A 16,944-nucleotide genomic window follows, 5' to 3' on the forward strand; every position below is an offset into this window, starting at 1 on the left:
GCCTTGACTTCTTTTGGAAATCCAATTGCTTCCTCGATTTGAGAGCGCTTCAGCGAGACTACTTTGTACTTTTCCTTGGCTCAATCTTTCCTTTCTCCGGCGATGAGTGCGCCAAAAGCAGCATGTATACATAGTTAATCGGGATGTACTGGCCTCAGCAAGGCCTAGCCCGACCAAATCAGAGGGAATTCCAACCCGTTTAATCCACAACTTCACACTTGTGCCATTCAATAATCTACAGTGATATTGCAGTCGTGTGACGCGCTTCCCCTGCTAACTCCACGTGCTATGCGCGGCGGCAGATAGATATGCTGATCCCCTGCGCAGCGGGAGTCTCCTGGTTCGCAGGGCGGAGAAGCGCAGCTCACTTCCGCATCGCGCGACGCAGGACCCAGCTGGCGAGCCCTCGAGAAATCCCACGTCCAAAGCCACCCTCACCACGGCTCTGGTGGCACATGCCGACGCTCCTTGATTTTACCACTTGTTCCCTTTCGCTTGTTATGGTTTAATATTTCCCGTTTCACACTAGTACATTTCTTCCCGGCCACACGCCTCCCCCTCTCACAATGGCAGACAGCGCGGGTGCGAGAGCCCCGCCGCAGGAGCCGCAAGATCCCAAGGCAGAGAATAAGAGGCTGGCTGTGCAGTTCAAGGCCCAGCATGCGCTCATGGTCGGCTTCTTCACGTTGATCGCGTGCGTTGTCCTATAGATTGTTCCTGAAGACGCGCCTTCTAATCGATTCATAGCATCTTCCACGCCCTGGGCATCTACCTCTTCTGCTCTGGCTTTCTGCTCTCCCGTCTTGTCCTCGATCACCGTTCCGAATGCGCCATACCTCCCGTCGAGCTCCAGAATGGATTCACTTCCGGAAATACAGAGAAGGGTTGTTGGCACCCTAAGAGCTTCGATAAAGCTGTGGTGGTCATCGTCGACGCGCTGCGATATGATTTCACTGTACCTTTCAACGGGAACGAGACGGGCCAAGTGGAGCAGCATTTCCATAATGCATTCCCGGTACTGCATGAGACAAGTGTCAGGGAGCCGCAGAATGCTTTCCTGAGGCCATTCATCGCAGACCCGCCCACCACGACGCTGCAGAGACTGAAGGGCTTGACCACTGGCACGCTCCCTACGTTCATCGACGCCGGCAGCAACTTCGCAGGCACTGCGATCGACGAAGACAACTTGGTCGAGCAATTGGTGCACGCGGGCAAGAAGGTCGTGCACCTGGGCGACGACACATGGCACGCCTTGTTCCCAGGCTACTTTGAGCCGGAGCTCACGAAGCCCTTCGATTCCTTCAACGTTTGGGACCTTCACACTGTCGACAATGGAGTCACTGAGCACCTTTTTCCGCTCCTTGATAAGAGCATGGCTGGAAAATGGGATGTTATCTTTGGACACTACTTGGGTGTGGACCACGCTGGACACCGTTACGGTCCAGACCACCCGGCTATGGCGGACAAGCTGAAGCAAATGGACGACGTCTTCCGTGATATGATTGAGAACATTGACGACGATACGCTGCTTGTGGTCATGGGCGACCACGGCATGGACATCAAGGGAGACCACGGCGGCGAGTCCGACGACGAGATTGAAGCTGCCCTTTGGATGTACTCGAAGAAGGGCCTCTTTGGACGCAGTGACAAGGCATTCATCCAGCCCCCGGCGACAGCAAAGGACCGCCCTGTCGGCCAGATCGATCTCGTGCCTACTCTGAGTCTGCTCCTCGGTCTCCCCGTCCCCTTCAACAACCTCGGACAACCGATCGAGGAGGCCTTCATCGGCAACGACGGGAAGGGCTTCGCGAACCTCGCTGAAGTTGCCCGCTTGACTGCTGCCCAGATCCGCCGTTACCAGGGAGAGTACAGCAGCGTTAGGAAGCTTAGCGACCTTGCAACCTCGCCGTTGATTCCGCTCTGGTCGAGCGCTCAAGAGGCGTGGCAGCGTGTCCAGGAGACCAAGAGGCCTTCCGTCGATCAGTGGAAGTCTGCTTACCATGCATTCACCGCCTACCAGGCTGAAAACCTGCGCATCTGTCGTAGCTTATGGGCCAGGTTCGACCTTGTCAGCATGACTATGGGCATTACAGTCCTAGTTGGATCTCTCGCTGTCCTTGCCCTGTTCTCTCGCGGCGTCATGAGCGACCGTGGCGCACTCACACCTCTCCTACTCGGTTGGGGCCTTGCCGGAACTGTCATTGGAGGCACTGTTGGAACAACCGTTGGAGTCGTGCCCGCTGTCTCTTTCACGCAAGTCACGGCTTTTGGCGCTGCCCTTGGTGGTGTTCTTGGAATGTCAATGGGCTTCTACCCAGCAAGAGAGGCACTCCGTGTGCCTTACCCACGTACTTTCTGGGGCGGCCTCAGTGCGCTGACTTGCGTCATGCTCTGCATTGGATTCGCATCGAACTCGTTCACGATCTGGGAGGACGAGCAGCTCCTTTTCTTCCTCACATCCTACGGCATGCTCATGCTTGCCGCCTCGCTTGGACTGGAAGACACCGCAGACAGGAACACTGGAGCTTACAACTCTATCTCTTTCATCGTTGCCACGAGACTTGCGTCGGTTTTCCGTCTGTGCCGTGAAGAGCAGATGCCATTCTGCAGGTCTACTTACTATGCTTCTGCAACTTCCTCTACCTCTGCTACCTGGCAGTTGGCTATCCCTTTCATCGTCGCACTCACGATCCCAAGTGCCATCACTTACTTCTACCACCGCACCAAGAACTACCAGGCCTCGGCTGTCATCTGGATTGGTATCGCCCTCCGTGTCGGCCTGGTCTTCGTCGCACTCTATTGGGTCTTGGATGCTGCTGACGATGGTGACTGGTACCCGTCTATCTCGAAGGCACTTCTGAAGACTACTCGTGTCTCGCTGGCCCAGGTCACTATGGCGCTGTCTTTCGCAGCTGGGTACGCAACCTACATCTGGGCCTCGCCGCTCATTGCGGTTATTGAAGAGCCCGCCGCACCTGAAGCTGCACCGCCCAGCCTCGTTGAGTCGCCTGATCCTTCCGGCGGCATTTTCACCTCTTTCGCACCTCCTCCCAAGCCCCGCTCCAAGTTGATCATCCTGGGCTACGCAAACACCCACGGCACCCGATACTTCCTGCTCCCCGGCGCCTGGCTGCTTGCACTTCTGCTCGTGCAGAAGCCCGTGGGTCAAGGCACGCTTGCTCTCTGCATGATCTCCATCCTCAACGTCCTCGAAATCATCGACGCCAACAACCTCCGTCGCTCCGCTCTCGGCCCGACCGTCCTCGCGCTGCTGGGCAGCTACTATTTCTTCAAGACCGGCCACCAGGCCGTCCTCTCTACGATCCAGTGGGAGACGGCGTTCATCCCACTCAAGACGATCCAATATCCTTTCAGCCCCCTCGTCGTCATCCTCAACACCTTCGGCCCCCAGATTCTCTGCGCCATCGCTGTCCCTGCTATTCCCCTGTGGAAGACCAGGCCCAAGTATCCCGGCTTGCTGGGTAGAGTCGCCGGCGCAGTCGCCACGCACATGCTGTTCTACGCTGCGATTGCCGTCGCTACCGTCGTCGAAGCCGCTTGGCTGCGGAGGCACCTGATGCTTTACCGCATCTTTATGCCTCGCATGCTAATGGGAACTACTGTTCTGTTGGTCGTCGAAGTTATCTCTACCTTTGTAGCGGTCATGGGTGTCAGGTGGAGCGTTACTAGTGTTGCCGACATTTTTGGTTGGGCGTAGGTAGCATCTTGTGGATTGTGAGGGGATCCTTTGCTTCTCAAATCAACCAGCAGCCCTTCCAAGGCGCTTCAGCCATAGAGTATAGAAATGTAATCAAAAGCCAAACCATCCAACCAACCGTCTCCGGCCCTCACCCTTCACCTCTCTCAAATCTCATCCTCCTCCTCATCGAAATCATCCTCCTCGCCCATATCATACAAAATCCTCCCGCCCTCGCCCCCACCCTTCTGCGCATCAAAATACGGCAACACAACCCCTTCCCTCGCCCGCCTCTGCCTCTCTGTAAGCCCCAGCTCAAACGTCCCCGCCTCCGCCTCCGGCCCCTCCTCTGCCCCTCCCACCGCCCCACTATCGCCCGCCGGCTTCCAAGCAGGATGGTCCTCGAGCAACACGACCGACTCTTTGGCACCCTTCGGCGCAGCTCCAGCGTACGGAAGGAAATACCACTCCCTGACGCCCCGCCCGCTCTTGCGCCTGTGTTCGAGCTCCAGCACCACTCCCTCGGCCCCGTTCGCTCCAAGCCCTTGCAGCACGCCTTCGGCGCCCGATTGCAGGCCGTGCGTGGGTTCTGCGAGGCTGCGGTCGCGGGCGGCTTTGCGCGCGAGGACGTGTGCGAGGGAGTGGGTTGTTATGAGCGTTGTGGCGAGGTGGCGGAGGAGGGTGAGGGGGCTGGGCGTGTAGGGGTCCAGGGAGGCGGTGGGGAGCGGCATGTCGGTGTGGTAGAGGGCGAGGAGCGTTGTGGTGGGGTTCAAGAGGGTGGAAAGGAGGGTTGGGAGGGTGGTGGCGTGGGTTGCGGCGAGGGGGTTGAGGGTGTCGAGGAGGAGGAGGGTTCCTGGGGAGGTGAAGAGTTAGTGTCGTGTTCTTGAGCTTGGACGTTGTCATTGTCTTTCTTTTTGGTCCTGGGTCTAGGAACTTGAGAGGCATACTTTGGTTGGGAGTCGGTTTGGTGTGTTCCGCCACTTCGCGCTGCCACGTCTGCAGGGATCGGTTCCAGGCTGGGATGAAGGCGTCTACGTTCTGAGGTCGCTTGAGGGTTTGAAACGATAGGAATACGACCTTTACTTTGGCTGCCTATTGATACTCGATTAGTAAATGAGTTTTCGTAGGCTATGGTCGGGGAGTGCGTACATTCGCCCGTTGTGCATACTCTCTGAGCAGCGGCTGGCCCGACTGTTCCAGGCTGTCAAGAATGAGTGTGAATGGAGATGCAGCATCTCGTTGATTCAAGAGCTTGGATATCAATAAAATGTTATGCGTCCGTCGGTGTTGGATGGTTGTCGGTGCCATGACTGTTTGAAACAGATGGCGCGCGCCAGGACGAGGTCAGGAAGGGTATCACCAAATGTGATCGAAAAACAGATTTGTTTCAACGATTTGAAGAAGTACTGTTGTTCTCGTGAAAAAGGGATGGTTGTGGCGTTATTTGTTGTATCGTCGGCTTCATTGCGAAGATTTCCTCCTCTAAGTCAAATCTCGCCGAAGCCCAGCAACAGCGCAGCGCAACGGAACGCCGCTTCATCAGTGAAGACCAAACCAGCACGACCCCCATCATTTAAGGGTACGCTTGTCTACCGTAATGGCTTAGCTGGTGAAAGGACTGCCGAAATTGTTTACCTCAACTTTTGTATCGATGCCTCCCTGATGATCCCTTGCGTCGCTCCGTACCGCCCTTTGCGCCATCGTCCGCAGTGAAACAGACGGCCCCATCGCGGCACACCGTCGAACTCGTCGACTACCCTTTGTTCAAGCATTACTCGCTTCACCTTTCGACATCTTATTGTCCTTGCCCTCCACTTGACCACCCTGCTACCCTGCATCTTATCCTCGATGGCGCAACACATCGTGATTCCCAGCCGGTTGACTTTTGGGGTTGGAATGAAGAAGAGAAGAGACATACTCGCGAATTTGAAGGATAAAGTGTTGCTGGCATTTGTCAGGGTAGGATCTGCTATGGTAATGCTTGATAGTTGGGCCTATGCGTGACGGGCGGACGCATTCTGGCGTACCCGCAGGCCTGTCCGTTGAGTTCTGCGCTCCGCCGAGTGAAAACAGCCTTTCATGGAGGTATTTGGCATGATCATCTGCGATCGAGCTTATGGATTCGAGGGCGATGTTTTGGATTTTGTCACGACCAGTAAAAGGACCGAAGTTGTGTTTCTACATACAAATGGTTGGCAGTGGGAAGAGGAAGAAGTGCCAGCTTGGCAGACTGTGATTGACAGTGCCCTGAGTTCACTTCGTTGAAATGTGTAGTAGTGCATGCATTCGCTTGATTTGATGGTCGTGGGAGGAGGACCACACTCTCTAAACTACTACAGAAGGTTGGCACTCTGAAGGCCTTTGGGCCGGATTCATCTTGGTACCACACATGGAGCATGAAGCCCATTTAAGTGCGATTATGGCACTCAACACGATGATGACATTTGGTATTCGCAACCGAATCTTGGGAGCATTTGAAAAGCACACAAGGGTGTTTGTGCGTACCGTGAGCCACAAGAGCGCGTCTTCCTCTCGAGTATTACCCCGTGCCCACTGGTAAACAGCAGTAGAGTGACAGCGCAGCTCTGATGAATTGTTCTCCTTCCATCATAGTTTCAATCTCTTCGAGCGCGTTTGGATGTAATCTGGGATACGCTCGCACGGGCTGTCGTGTGCATTCCTCCCATGGTCTCCCCTCGTACCTGATGTGTGACCTTCAATCTTTCAACAAAATAACGGTACTTGAAGGGGTCTACGGTTAGTCGATGTATGTTCAGTCGAAGGTGATTGTCTGAATGATTTCTATGATTCGGCGGCGGATGTCATAGAGATGCTGTCTTGTAACGGTTTTTGGCGATCCTGAACGGGGTTGCCGCGTTCCAGCCAATATTGTACACGCTCCCAGCTTGCTCTTGAGTCTGTAGCAGGAAATGTCATTGCTGATGCGATGTTTGTCGAGAGGCCGCCGATTAGTGGTAATCGCGTGGATTGAGGGATCATTCTCTCGAAGACCTTCGACATCCGAGTGGCCTTGAGGGGAACTGACGATTACTGGAGACAGAGCGGCCGACTTACCCACGCTGCACATCAATTACGGTCACTGTTAGATGATCTTACCGTTCGAAATCTTTGCGAGTGAGTTCACGCACGAGTTTCGCAGATTGTTCTTCACTGCCCCCCTTGGAATGCGCGACGGCGGTTACGGGTTTCACACATGAATAGGCTTTACCTCGATGGAAGTTCAGGTCATCGTAGAATGGTTACCTTCTTTCAATCATGATGCAATCTCGTTCAGGCCGTTGCGCGTTGTCATGCGCATGTACTATTACACGTGTAGCGCTGTATACTTCCTGGATGGTGTCGTGTTGTGACGGATCGGTAGAGTAATCGAGTTGACACGTCGATACTCATGTCTACGCGTTTCATTAGGGAGCCCGGCACTTGGTAATAAGGATAGTCACATTACTATAGTTATAACATATGTGTCAGTCGGAAGAGAGGCAAGTGGGAGTAGTAGTTGGCTCAATTGTGCTTCACTGCCCTCGGCGTTCAAAGCCCCCGAGGCCGGGCTCAGCCCTACAGTTGTACATCCTGCACCCACCAATCAGCGACCATGCCACCTTTCAAAGCTAGTGACAACGGCGGTGGCCCTTCCCCCATCATCACTGCTGAGCTGCCTGGGCCGCATTTGTTGCCAAAGGCCGCCTGTCAACTACGCGCCCGCAACGTCGTCCAGCAGTCGTCGCATCTGCGTTGGCTTGCCACTCTCGCGACTCTCCGCGACACTGCCCACGGCTACACGCAGCCCTCCACCATGATCTACACCACCCAAATCGCCCGCCTTGATGGTAAGAAGCACCGTGGAGCTCACACCAGCCCTGGAGGCGTACTGACATACCCAGGGCTCGTCCTCGTCGCGTCCACGGACGACAGCAACGTCTCACAGCTGAGCGAGTTCAAGCAACAGATCCGCCAGATCATCAAGCGACTGGGGCCATCGGCAGAGCCGCGTGCCAGCATTGAGGGCGATGCGTACACAATGCAGTAAGTCATGGACAATGCCTGGACGATGCAACTTGCCGGGCGCATGCACGCTACAGCGATTTGGACGTGACTGACGTCCCTGCGTAGCTACGTGATGGACGACAGCCTCGTGTTTGTCTGCATCACCGAGGGAAGCTACCCCAAGAAGCTGGCCTTCACCTACCTCGAAGACGTGAGCAAAGAGTTCCAGGGCTCGTACAAGCGCGAAGAGTACCTTGACCCCAGTGTGCGCCCCTACGCCTACGCCGAGTTCGAACGCTTCCTTGAGCGCACCAAGAAGCTCTACCAGGACAGCCGCGCGCAGGATAACCTCCACCGCCTCAACGATGAGCTGAAGGATGTGCACAAGGCCATGACGAAGAACATCAACGACCTGCTGTACCGCGGCGACAGTCTTGACAAGATGGGTGATATGAGCAGCCGTCTACGCGAGGACTCCGCCAAATACAAGCGCGCCGCGGTCCGCATCAACTGGGAGCTGCTGCTGAAGCAGTATGGCCCAGTCGCCGGCATCGTCACGATCATCGTGCTGTTCCTCTTCTGGAGATTCTTCTGGTAGTGGCTCACGTGCACGAAGAGCCAGATTAGTGCGTTGAACAGTCTTGATGTATTGAACGAGCTTGGTTTGCATAGCGACGGCATAGTGCAGGCGTACATGGCGCTTATGGCAGGAGGCAGGAGGCCACCGTTTGAATGATACCCAGAGGAGCGACAGGATAGCTCCATAGCATTGAGCTTGCAATGAAACACACATTTACCCTGACCCCCTCCGGGGAATCTCAACAGTGCATCGTGCATTCGTTGACTGGACAATGTCGAATGCCTTTGGTAGTCGACCAGAAAGATAGCTCAAAGCACCCATACTTCACCGAAATTGTCGATGCAGGCCCTCTCGATTGCGGCCCTGAGTTGCTTCGTAGCATAGCACCACCTTGGCCTGAAGCAAAGCCCACAGTCCACACCGCTCTTGGAAACTGGCACTACCGGGATCCCAACATGGACTATTAGTCCAGATGTGTGCCATTCTAGACCGAAGCCTTGAACTGCTTGACGCTCAGCTGGCATGTACATGCAATCCACATGTCGATCCTGGATGTTGTCGAATGTTCAAGCTTACTGGCCTGTCTCTACGTGAAGCATAGGCCTGCGATCGGAATTCCCAGCGCATGTTGCTGTGTCGCCAACGAGGGCACCAAGTGCAAGAATTCCAGCCGCAGAAGGCTGGACGAAATTCACTATGTCGGCCTCTGTACATGCCAGGAGGTCTTGGAGCTATCATCCTACCAGTAGCAAGCAGTACGAGCAAATGCTACAGGCAATTGGTCGGCCACGTGGTCATCAAGTGCACACCAGCACCAAGAACCTCAGCCACAGATGTTGAGTGTGGCTGGACGGAAATCACTCGTTCCGGTCTCTATACATGCGAGGAAGTCCTGGTGCTCTCCTACCTACAGCAAGTAATGCGAGCGTATGTTCCAGGAGCCGATTGTGCCACGCGGTCATCGACTGCAATCGCCATCCCGATCGCCACGGGCTACATTGACCGGGCGAAAATATCCAGATGCACGAAGAAACGGCCGGATGTTATCAGGAATCCACGAGATCTCAGCGCGGGACACGCCATGCAGCTACGGCTCACGCGACAGACATCCCAGTCTGCCGCGTGAGGATCAATAGCTCGGCCTTCGCTGAACAGTGAGCCAGAATTTCTCGCACTCGCTACCAGCATGCTCGTCAAGGTCGATTCTGCTGCCTCGAGATCGGAATTTCTCCGGCCAAACTCTCTTCTAAGCCAATGCGTTGCATAACCAAAGCCATGATATTGAGAGAGAACATGGACCCGTTCATCAGTGCTGGTTAGAGAGGTGCAGCGAACTCTACGTGTGGCAACGCTGGAGACCAAGCATGTATCCGAACAGCCCACGATATCCATGACGGGACGGCACAGACGATTATACGATACTCATCAAGGCACTGCTCATGTCAGAAAACACTGCTTTGGTCGCAATCTCAAGCTGTCTACTCTATGCTAGCGGCTTGTCTCTGCCGCAGGCCCAGCCCTCTCCGCAATGCTCTTCCCTTGGTATCGCTGTGATCTTGTAGAGCGGCCCAGCTTCCGAAGAGATACTTCGCTGTTGTGATCGCCGGGTTGGCTGGCGGAGCTGGAAGATCACGCTTTCGGGTGAGCGCTTCTCAATGCGGCTGAGCGTTTGTGTCAGTAGCGTGGACGACCTGACCATGGGTCACTGCGCGTATGGCAGAGCGCAGCGCAGCCAGTCTGTTGCGAGGAAAGCTATGCCTGTTGGCTGTCAGCAGCCGTAACGGGTATCCGCATACCTGTTCTCCGCCTCGCGGCTGCAAGCAGAAGCATTCTTGGCAGTCATGTCGCGGCCCTAGTGGCTGATGCGGCGAGCAGTCGTTGGTTTCGAGATTGGCTCAATGCCGCGAGCCTTCTCCAAAAGGTGCGAGCTGGTAAAGGTCGAGGTCTGCATCGGCGCCTTGCAAGTGGTGGTGGCGCGGCGGTCGCAAGCTTGCGGCGTCTCGAAACGCCTCCGGCAGTAGGGCACGCGTCTGCCCTGCCACCCTGGCTGTGTCGCAACGAGTATCTGCAACGTGCAGAGAAGTGCTCTGAGCATCTTTGGCGGTTGAGAATGTCGTATCCCAGTTGTGGTCTTTGTGGTGCAGGTTGAGGATGTTTGCCAGCGTCTCCTGTCGGTGGGCTGGCCAAAGCCCTCACAAACAGCCGTGCCAAGACTTCCGCTCCGCTCAACCCATTACCCTCCCAGGGCAACAACACCACCACAACACAGTCTAATGCACAATGAAACACACGGAGCTGCATGCCCTGAGTGTTCTCTACCTCCGCATACTAATATTGTACCATGCCGTCGCCGCTGTGGCGAGAGAGAGACTTCGCGCAGGCGATACTTTATAATCGTGAGTTTTCCCTTACCCTACGTAGATAGCTTAGATAGGTAGATAGCGCAGTGGTTTATGAGTGTGTAATTAGAACAGAAGCTAATGACTTACAGGGAGATACCAGGGTTGGCACCACGACACGGAGAACGGGGTTCGACTCCCCGAACAGCGCCTCGAGCGGCTGTCTTTTTTGCGATTTTTTTGCCCTTTTTTGGTCGGCTATTGTTGCCCAAATTCAGGGCATACTCCTGCGACTATCGCCGCATTTTTATCACCATTGTGTGATTTGTTATTGCGTTGCGATGCTGGCATTGTCATGAATGCGCAGCGTTGTGGCAGCGGGGACTCCCGCTTGTCGCTCACGGCGGCGACGTGGGTGGTGTATGCGCTGAGATCTGCTCAGCAGGTCTGCAGATTGCGCAGGGACGCCAGGGCAACTCCCTCGAGGACGCCATACCCCTGAAATACACCCTCGGAGCATGCTACTATGCTTACAAGGCGAGCGCCTTCTTGGGCAGGCTCAGGGAGGCCTGCCGATGCTATTACTCCCTGCAGCACCTCCGCGGCAGCGAACACTTTGCTCCGCTGGGACTACTAGGCGCTCGGGCCTGCCGGCATCTCCTCGGAGGACATCAGAATCTTGAAGCAGACCCTCAGAGCATGCTACGATGCCTGAGATGCGAGCGCCTTCTTGCGGCTGGCCTAGGGAGTCCTGTCGCTGCTTTTCCTCTCTGCAGCACCTCCGCGGCAGCCAGCGCATTGCTACGATGGCACTACAACCTGCTCGAGATTCGCGGCAGCGTGGCAACACTTCAGTTCACCGAGGGTCGAGGCAGCTAAATAGCATCTACAATAGCAAGAACTACTTCAGTCAGACTCCACAGCACTCGGCGAAAGCGTGAAAACCTCCGAGTCACACTCCGATCCCGTGAACTACAGCTACTTCGCGTGTTTAGCGCAAAACTCCTTTCTCGCGCTGACACTCCGGCTGTGCAAAACCCGAGTCACACCTCGATCTCACGACCTACAGCTACTTCGAGCGCTGGAAGCAGAACGTCTTTCTCGCGCCGACATTACATGAAACTTCAAGTCACTGCAGTTTCGCGAATTACGCCTGCCCGACGCGCCGTATGCAAGCACCCTTCTCGCGCTGACACCATCCCCGCCAGAAACGCCTTAAGCGCCAACGAGCTCCGGCTCCTAAGCACCAGCCCTCAGAGGGCGAAGAGCTCTTGTTGCATTGCCAGGAGAACAAAGCGCGCTCGCCCTGCTCCCAGCAGAAGCATGTGTCGGCGGCAGCCTTCTCAGGGAAAAGAAGAAGGAGAAGGAGAAGGAGAGGAAGAAGACCTGCCCATTGCAGGCCACCAACCAAGCTTTGACAACCATGTCAAGCTTTTGCTGCCATCCACAAAGAGATGGAGCGAGCCCATCTTGCTGGACATAGCAGATGTGGTTGACCACGACATCTAGAGAACGAGATGTTAATGGCAGAGTGGTCGTATGATGAAGGTGCGTTCGAAGATCATGGGCCGAAGGGAGAGTCGATGGACGGGAGAGCGTTAGGGCGGCGCTCTCAGGTAAGCATTTAGGAGTACGAAAGCATAACATATCATTGGTATCTCTGTTTCTGCCACGGTTGGTATTACCGGGACTTCCATAGCGCTCACGGGAAACATACTGCTAAGGAGACCACACACACTAGCATGGACAATACTGCTATTCCTACCACCGATGGTATTTGCACGTACCCGAGCGCACCCTGACCGGCCAAGACAAGTAGAAGCTGCCACGCTCGCAGTCGCAGTCGAGCAGGTGGAAGAATGCTGCCCCGGCATGAAGCTATGCGGCGTGAAGCGCGCTGGTTGTCGGAATCAAGCAGATAATGTGCAGCGAGCGGCGTTCGAGTCGATCAGAATACTGTATGAGGACCTCAGAAGTTGAGCCTGAGTGTAGCGTACAAACACAGAGTCCCGCCTTGGCCATCTTGGAGTCTCCAACTAAGCCGAGTTGAAAATAAAATGCTGAATGCAGCATTGGCTTAAAGCTACACGGCGCGGAAGGGATACAAGTACAAGTTCGTGACAGCCTGGACGAAGTCGGGATGCCACAACATTTTTTTTGATTTTCATCTAAGAATTACCACCCCCAAAAACACCCACCAACCTCTCCCTCTTCGCCTCCATCTCCTCCCACTCCGCCTCGCTCTCACTCAAAACCGTCACCGCCCCGCCAGCCCCGATCCTCCAATCCTCCCCGTCCCCACCATACCGAAACGCCGACCTAATCACAACGCTGAAATCCCCGCCTCCGCCCACGTCCAGGTAGCCCAGCACGCCGCTGTACAGCCCGCGCGGGCGCTGGTTCTCGATCTGCGTGAGGAGCTCGCAGGAGCGCTTTTTCGGCGCGCCGGTCATGGAGCCTGGCGGGAGCGAGGCGGCGAGGACGGGCAAGCCGGAGGTCTGGGGCGAGAGAGTGCCGCTGATGACGGAGACGAGCTGGTAGACGGTGGCGTATTCTTCGATGGCCATGAGTTGCGGGACGTGGACTTTTGTGACGCTGTGAGGGGGGTTTGTTAGCCGGTTGTTAGGGATGGTTTGATTTTTTTTTTTCTTGGAGAGGGTGAGGAACGTACCCTGCGACGCCGCTGAGGTCGTGCCGGATCAGGTCGACGATCATGAGATTCTCGGCCTGCTCTTTGGGCGTGCGCAGCTGCGCTTCGGCCGTGGCGCGGGTGGTGCTGGGGGTTTTCTTGACGGTGCCTTTGATGGGGCGGAATTGGCAGGCGCCGGCGCGGGACCAGGACAGGAAGCGTTCGGGGCTGCTGCCGACGAACTCGATGTTCTGCGCTGCGCTGGTTTGCGACTGCATGTTGAGGTAGGCGCTGAACGGCGCTGGGTTTGCTGCGCGCAGGCGGAGGTATAGGGACCAGGCGTCTTCGGTGGTGCGGATGCGCGTGCTGTCTGTGAGGCAGAGTTCGTAGGAAGAGCCGGCGCGGAGGCGGGATTGGCAGGTTTGGACTTTGGTGCAGTATTCGGTTTGTGCGGGTTCGCAGACTACTTTTGCTGCGGGCTTAGAGTGGCCGTTGGTTGTAGAACTTTGTTTGAGCGGTGTGTGAGCGGCAATGGCTGCCCTGGTTGAATTCAGCCATTCCGTATCCTTCTCCAGAAGACTCTGGATATAGACGGTGCCTTTCACATGGTCGAGGACGACAGATCGCTCCACGAAGATGAACCAGATGTCTGGGCGTGTTTCCGATGAGACCGGAGGTGGGACATCGATGGTCTCCAATCCAGCCTCGTAAGAAACGAAGCCGACAAAGCCTCCCCAGAAAGGCGACTCCGACGGTCCTCCAGAAGCTTTGCGGGCTTGCATAAGGTGCTCCAGAACATCGAAGACCTCGGAAGCGTTCATGCAGTTTTCAGTCGTGACGTCGGGGCCATCAATGATCTGCAAGCGGTGGCTAGACGTCGAGTAGCAGACCTGCGTAGCAGAAGTATCTTGTAGCCCGATGATGCTGAAACGGCCAGTTTCAGGATTCACGGGTTCACCACCACCGCGCGTGCCAGATTCTAGCAGCAAGGGTTCCGGAGAGCCCGGTAGACCGCGGAGTTCTTGCATGAGCGAGGGAAGGTCTACTGGCTTGCAGGGGTTGAGCGAGTTCCAGTATACTTTCGAATCAGTGTCGTTACCGTCAACGCCATTGCCATCTGTGTAGTGAGAATGGCCATTCGAGACGGGTGGCTTGACAGCCCTGCTCCGGCGGCTGTACTGATTCCAGTTGACGGCTTCTTGCCACCAATTGTCGACTAGTTGGTGCCCTTCACGATTCGTGCAGATTGATTCAGGGTGATACTGCACGCCTCTGAAAGGCTTGGTAATGTGCCTGACGGCCATGAAGATGGATCCATTTCCGGGGTCACTTAAGTCCCAAGCGAGAGGCTCGAGCTGCGGGCAAGTCTTCGTTGGCATCCAAAGCTGCGGATCGGTAGGTCCGGCAGTCATGGGATATCCAGCGTTAACGTGAAGGGAGTGATATTGCGTCGCTCGAACGTCACCAGTCCCAGAATACACATCCTTGCCGCAGTGAGTGACAGCAGTCACAAGCCCGTGGCGTGGCTGGGTCAGCCTTCCGACGCTAGCTCCATGCGCCAGACAAAGGCTTTGGAATCCAAGGCAAATACCCAGTACAGGCAAAAGGTGATCATTCGACAGAGTCCAGAGCTTCGCGATCAGACCCACGTCCTTCCGGTTGGCAGGGTGGCCAGGCCCAGGGCCGGCGACCACGGCATCGAACTGTTGAAGATGTTCGTGGAAGGCATCGTCGTTGAAGACGAAGCGATGGTCGTCGATGAAGACGGAGTCGACTGTGACTGAAAGGCGATCTTGGAGGAGGTTTATGATGTTGTTCGAGAACGAGTCATAGGCGTCGATGAAGAGGATCCTTCCGCCGGACATTCACACAGGTGCTGGCGAGGCGATACAAGGGCGAAAGATGTCTTCAGTACCGTCAAGGATGGTCAGTGGGCATGTTTGACCAGTGCAGGTAGGCGCAGGGAGTTTGGTCAAGATCGCATATGGCAAGAGGCAAATGTTGTACATCGACTTATTATTAAGGCAGGTCCAGTCCCTTGGAAATTTTCTCGGACATTTTCCGCTTCGAGCGACCTTTGCACGACGATGGTACCTTTACTTCAAAGCATCGCCATTTGCTTGGGATTAGAGAAATTACTCTGATTGACATGTACTATAATACCAATTGGTTCTGGCGCATGAATATAGAGATCAATATTCCATACTGTAATGATAAACAGGACGTCAACGGTGCCAGCCGGCCCATGCCGATCGCATTACCGCCTCTCGGGCCATCTCTCGGCACTCCAGGTACCGAACTCTGGCCCTGCAGTGATGCGCGGTGCCATTCTCGGGTCTCGCGTCTGCGATAAGTCACGTCGTGGCAGCGAGTCGCGTGAGGGGCAAGTCGCAGCAGACGAGCGTAGAAGGTCATCATCGTCCGCGCGCCAAGGCAGCGAGATCGACTCCCAATCCGGCCCTTATTTCTCCGCCTGGTTATCATCCCTCCGCGCCCCCTCCTCCTCCGCCTCCTCGTCCGGCTATGTCCTCCGCCAGCGATGTGAAGCTGCCGCGCGAGCCCAAGTTCCCTACGCACAATGCGCCGCGCGTGTGGTTCGTTACCTGCGCCAACAGCCCTGTGGGCATCTCGCTGTGCACCCACCTGCTGGCCCATGGCGACTACGTGACGGCTGGTGTGCTGCCGGTGGAGTTTGAGAAGCAGCATGATAGGAGCGCGGACTTCAAGGACTTTCTAGAGGAGGTGGGTACGCATCAAGATAAGGAAACATGGCGCGCTCGTTTGAGAGTCGTCGCATTGGACGTGCGGATCATGGGCCAGTGCCAATCGGCCGTCGCGGAGGCCGTGCAGAGCTTCGGCCGGATTGACATACTCTTCTGTTGTCATTCGGAAGTGGTTGTTGGAACAGTCGAGGAATTAAGCCAGAGCCCAAGGACATTGACGCTGGTGCAAGATCAGTTCGAGACGAATTTCTTTGGACCGGTAAACATCATCAAAGCGACGCTGCCTGTGTTCCGGAGCAAGAAGAACGGCCACATTGTCCTCTTGACAGCAATCAGCGGACATTTAGGAACACCGGGTCTGAGTATGTACTGCGCGAGCCAATGGGCGATTGAGGGTTACTGCGACAGTCTGGCCTACGAGATCGCCCCGTTCAACATCAGGATGACCATCGTGCAACCGAACATTGAAATCAACATCCTGACACACAAGATGACTAGTGCACCGCCAATGCAGGCGTATGCTGAAGAAAACAACCCTGCGCCGCTGTCGAGAAACATCCTTTCGAGCTTGCTGGATCGTCTGGAGGGAAGTTCTGAGCCCACAACTGGCGACCAGCTGCACAGCAACGAAGTCACAAGCCTGTACCCACCATTGAGCAAAATCATGAAGGAGCGCCTGGTTGCGGAGACTGTTCATGCCGTAGCCGCGATTGGCGGACATGACAACCCTCCCGCGAGACACATTGTCGGCTCCGAGGGTGTTGCTTCGGTGAAGGAGAAGCTCAAGACGGTCAGCGAGGAGCTCGAGGACTTCGTGGAATGCAGCAGTGCCGCTGATGTTGAGCGAGCGGCGGAGACGCCTCAACCATCTGCGACGTGATAGAGAGAGCACGGCACGCATGGCTAGGAGAAAGCGAGGACGCGTACCCTTTGCCCTGCCCTATAGCAGCAACCAGGCTACGAGGCAGCAA

General features: G+C 55.7%; 5 protein-coding genes across 5 annotated transcripts; 3 read left to right on the forward strand and 2 right to left on the reverse strand.

The window, feature by feature from the left end:
- Positions 1 to 446: 446 nt before the first annotated feature.
- WHR41_08455 (uncharacterized protein) lies at positions 447 to 3,835 on the forward strand. Its single transcript, XM_069377059.1, has 2 exons — positions 447 to 694; positions 748 to 3,835. The coding sequence occupies exons 1-2, from the start codon at positions 567 to 569 to the stop codon at positions 3,716 to 3,718; spliced, it is 3,099 nt and encodes a 1,032-aa protein (XP_069226132.1). The 5' UTR covers positions 447 to 566; the 3' UTR covers positions 3,719 to 3,835.
- Positions 3,836 to 3,864: 29 nt separating this feature from the next.
- On the reverse strand, positions 3,865 to 5,133 carry WHR41_08456 (uncharacterized protein; the record flags this gene model as incomplete). Its single annotated transcript, XM_069377060.1, has 3 exons — positions 4,847 to 5,133; positions 4,645 to 4,789; positions 3,865 to 4,550 (listed from the first exon to the last, which is right to left on the reverse strand). Exons 1-3 carry the CDS (start codon positions 5,003 to 5,005, stop codon positions 3,865 to 3,867), a joined length of 990 nt encoding a protein of 329 aa, XP_069226135.1. The 5' UTR covers positions 5,006 to 5,133.
- Positions 5,134 to 7,401: 2,268 nt separating this feature from the next.
- Positions 7,402 to 8,504, forward strand: WHR41_08457 (uncharacterized protein). The gene is made up of 3 exons (XM_069377061.1): positions 7,402 to 7,545; positions 7,600 to 7,741; positions 7,829 to 8,504. The coding sequence occupies exons 1-3, from the start codon at positions 7,512 to 7,514 to the stop codon at positions 8,298 to 8,300; spliced, it is 648 nt and encodes a 215-aa protein (XP_069226134.1). The 5' UTR covers positions 7,402 to 7,511; the 3' UTR covers positions 8,301 to 8,504.
- A 4,225-nt stretch (positions 8,505 to 12,729) lies between these two features.
- WHR41_08458 (uncharacterized protein) lies at positions 12,730 to 15,232 on the reverse strand. Its single transcript, XM_069377062.1, has 2 exons — positions 13,293 to 15,232; positions 12,730 to 13,216 (listed from the first exon to the last, which is right to left on the reverse strand). The coding sequence occupies exons 1-2, from the start codon at positions 15,113 to 15,115 to the stop codon at positions 12,790 to 12,792; spliced, it is 2,250 nt and encodes a 749-aa protein (XP_069226137.1). The 5' UTR covers positions 15,116 to 15,232; the 3' UTR covers positions 12,730 to 12,789.
- Positions 15,233 to 15,773: 541 nt separating this feature from the next.
- Positions 15,774 to 16,853, forward strand: WHR41_08459 (uncharacterized protein; the record flags this gene model as incomplete). The annotated part of the gene is made up of 1 exon (XM_069377063.1): positions 15,774 to 16,853. One exon carries the CDS (start codon positions 15,774 to 15,776, stop codon positions 16,851 to 16,853), a length of 1,080 nt encoding a protein of 359 aa, XP_069226136.1.
- Positions 16,854 to 16,944: the final 91 nt, after the last annotated feature.

The sequence above is a fragment of the Cladosporium halotolerans genome, assembly GCF_011745625.1.
Source record: "Cladosporium halotolerans strain TM138-S3 chromosome Unknown Sca40, whole genome shotgun sequence".
In the NCBI taxonomy this organism is placed as follows: Eukaryota; Fungi; Ascomycota; class Dothideomycetes; order Cladosporiales; family Cladosporiaceae; genus Cladosporium; species Cladosporium halotolerans.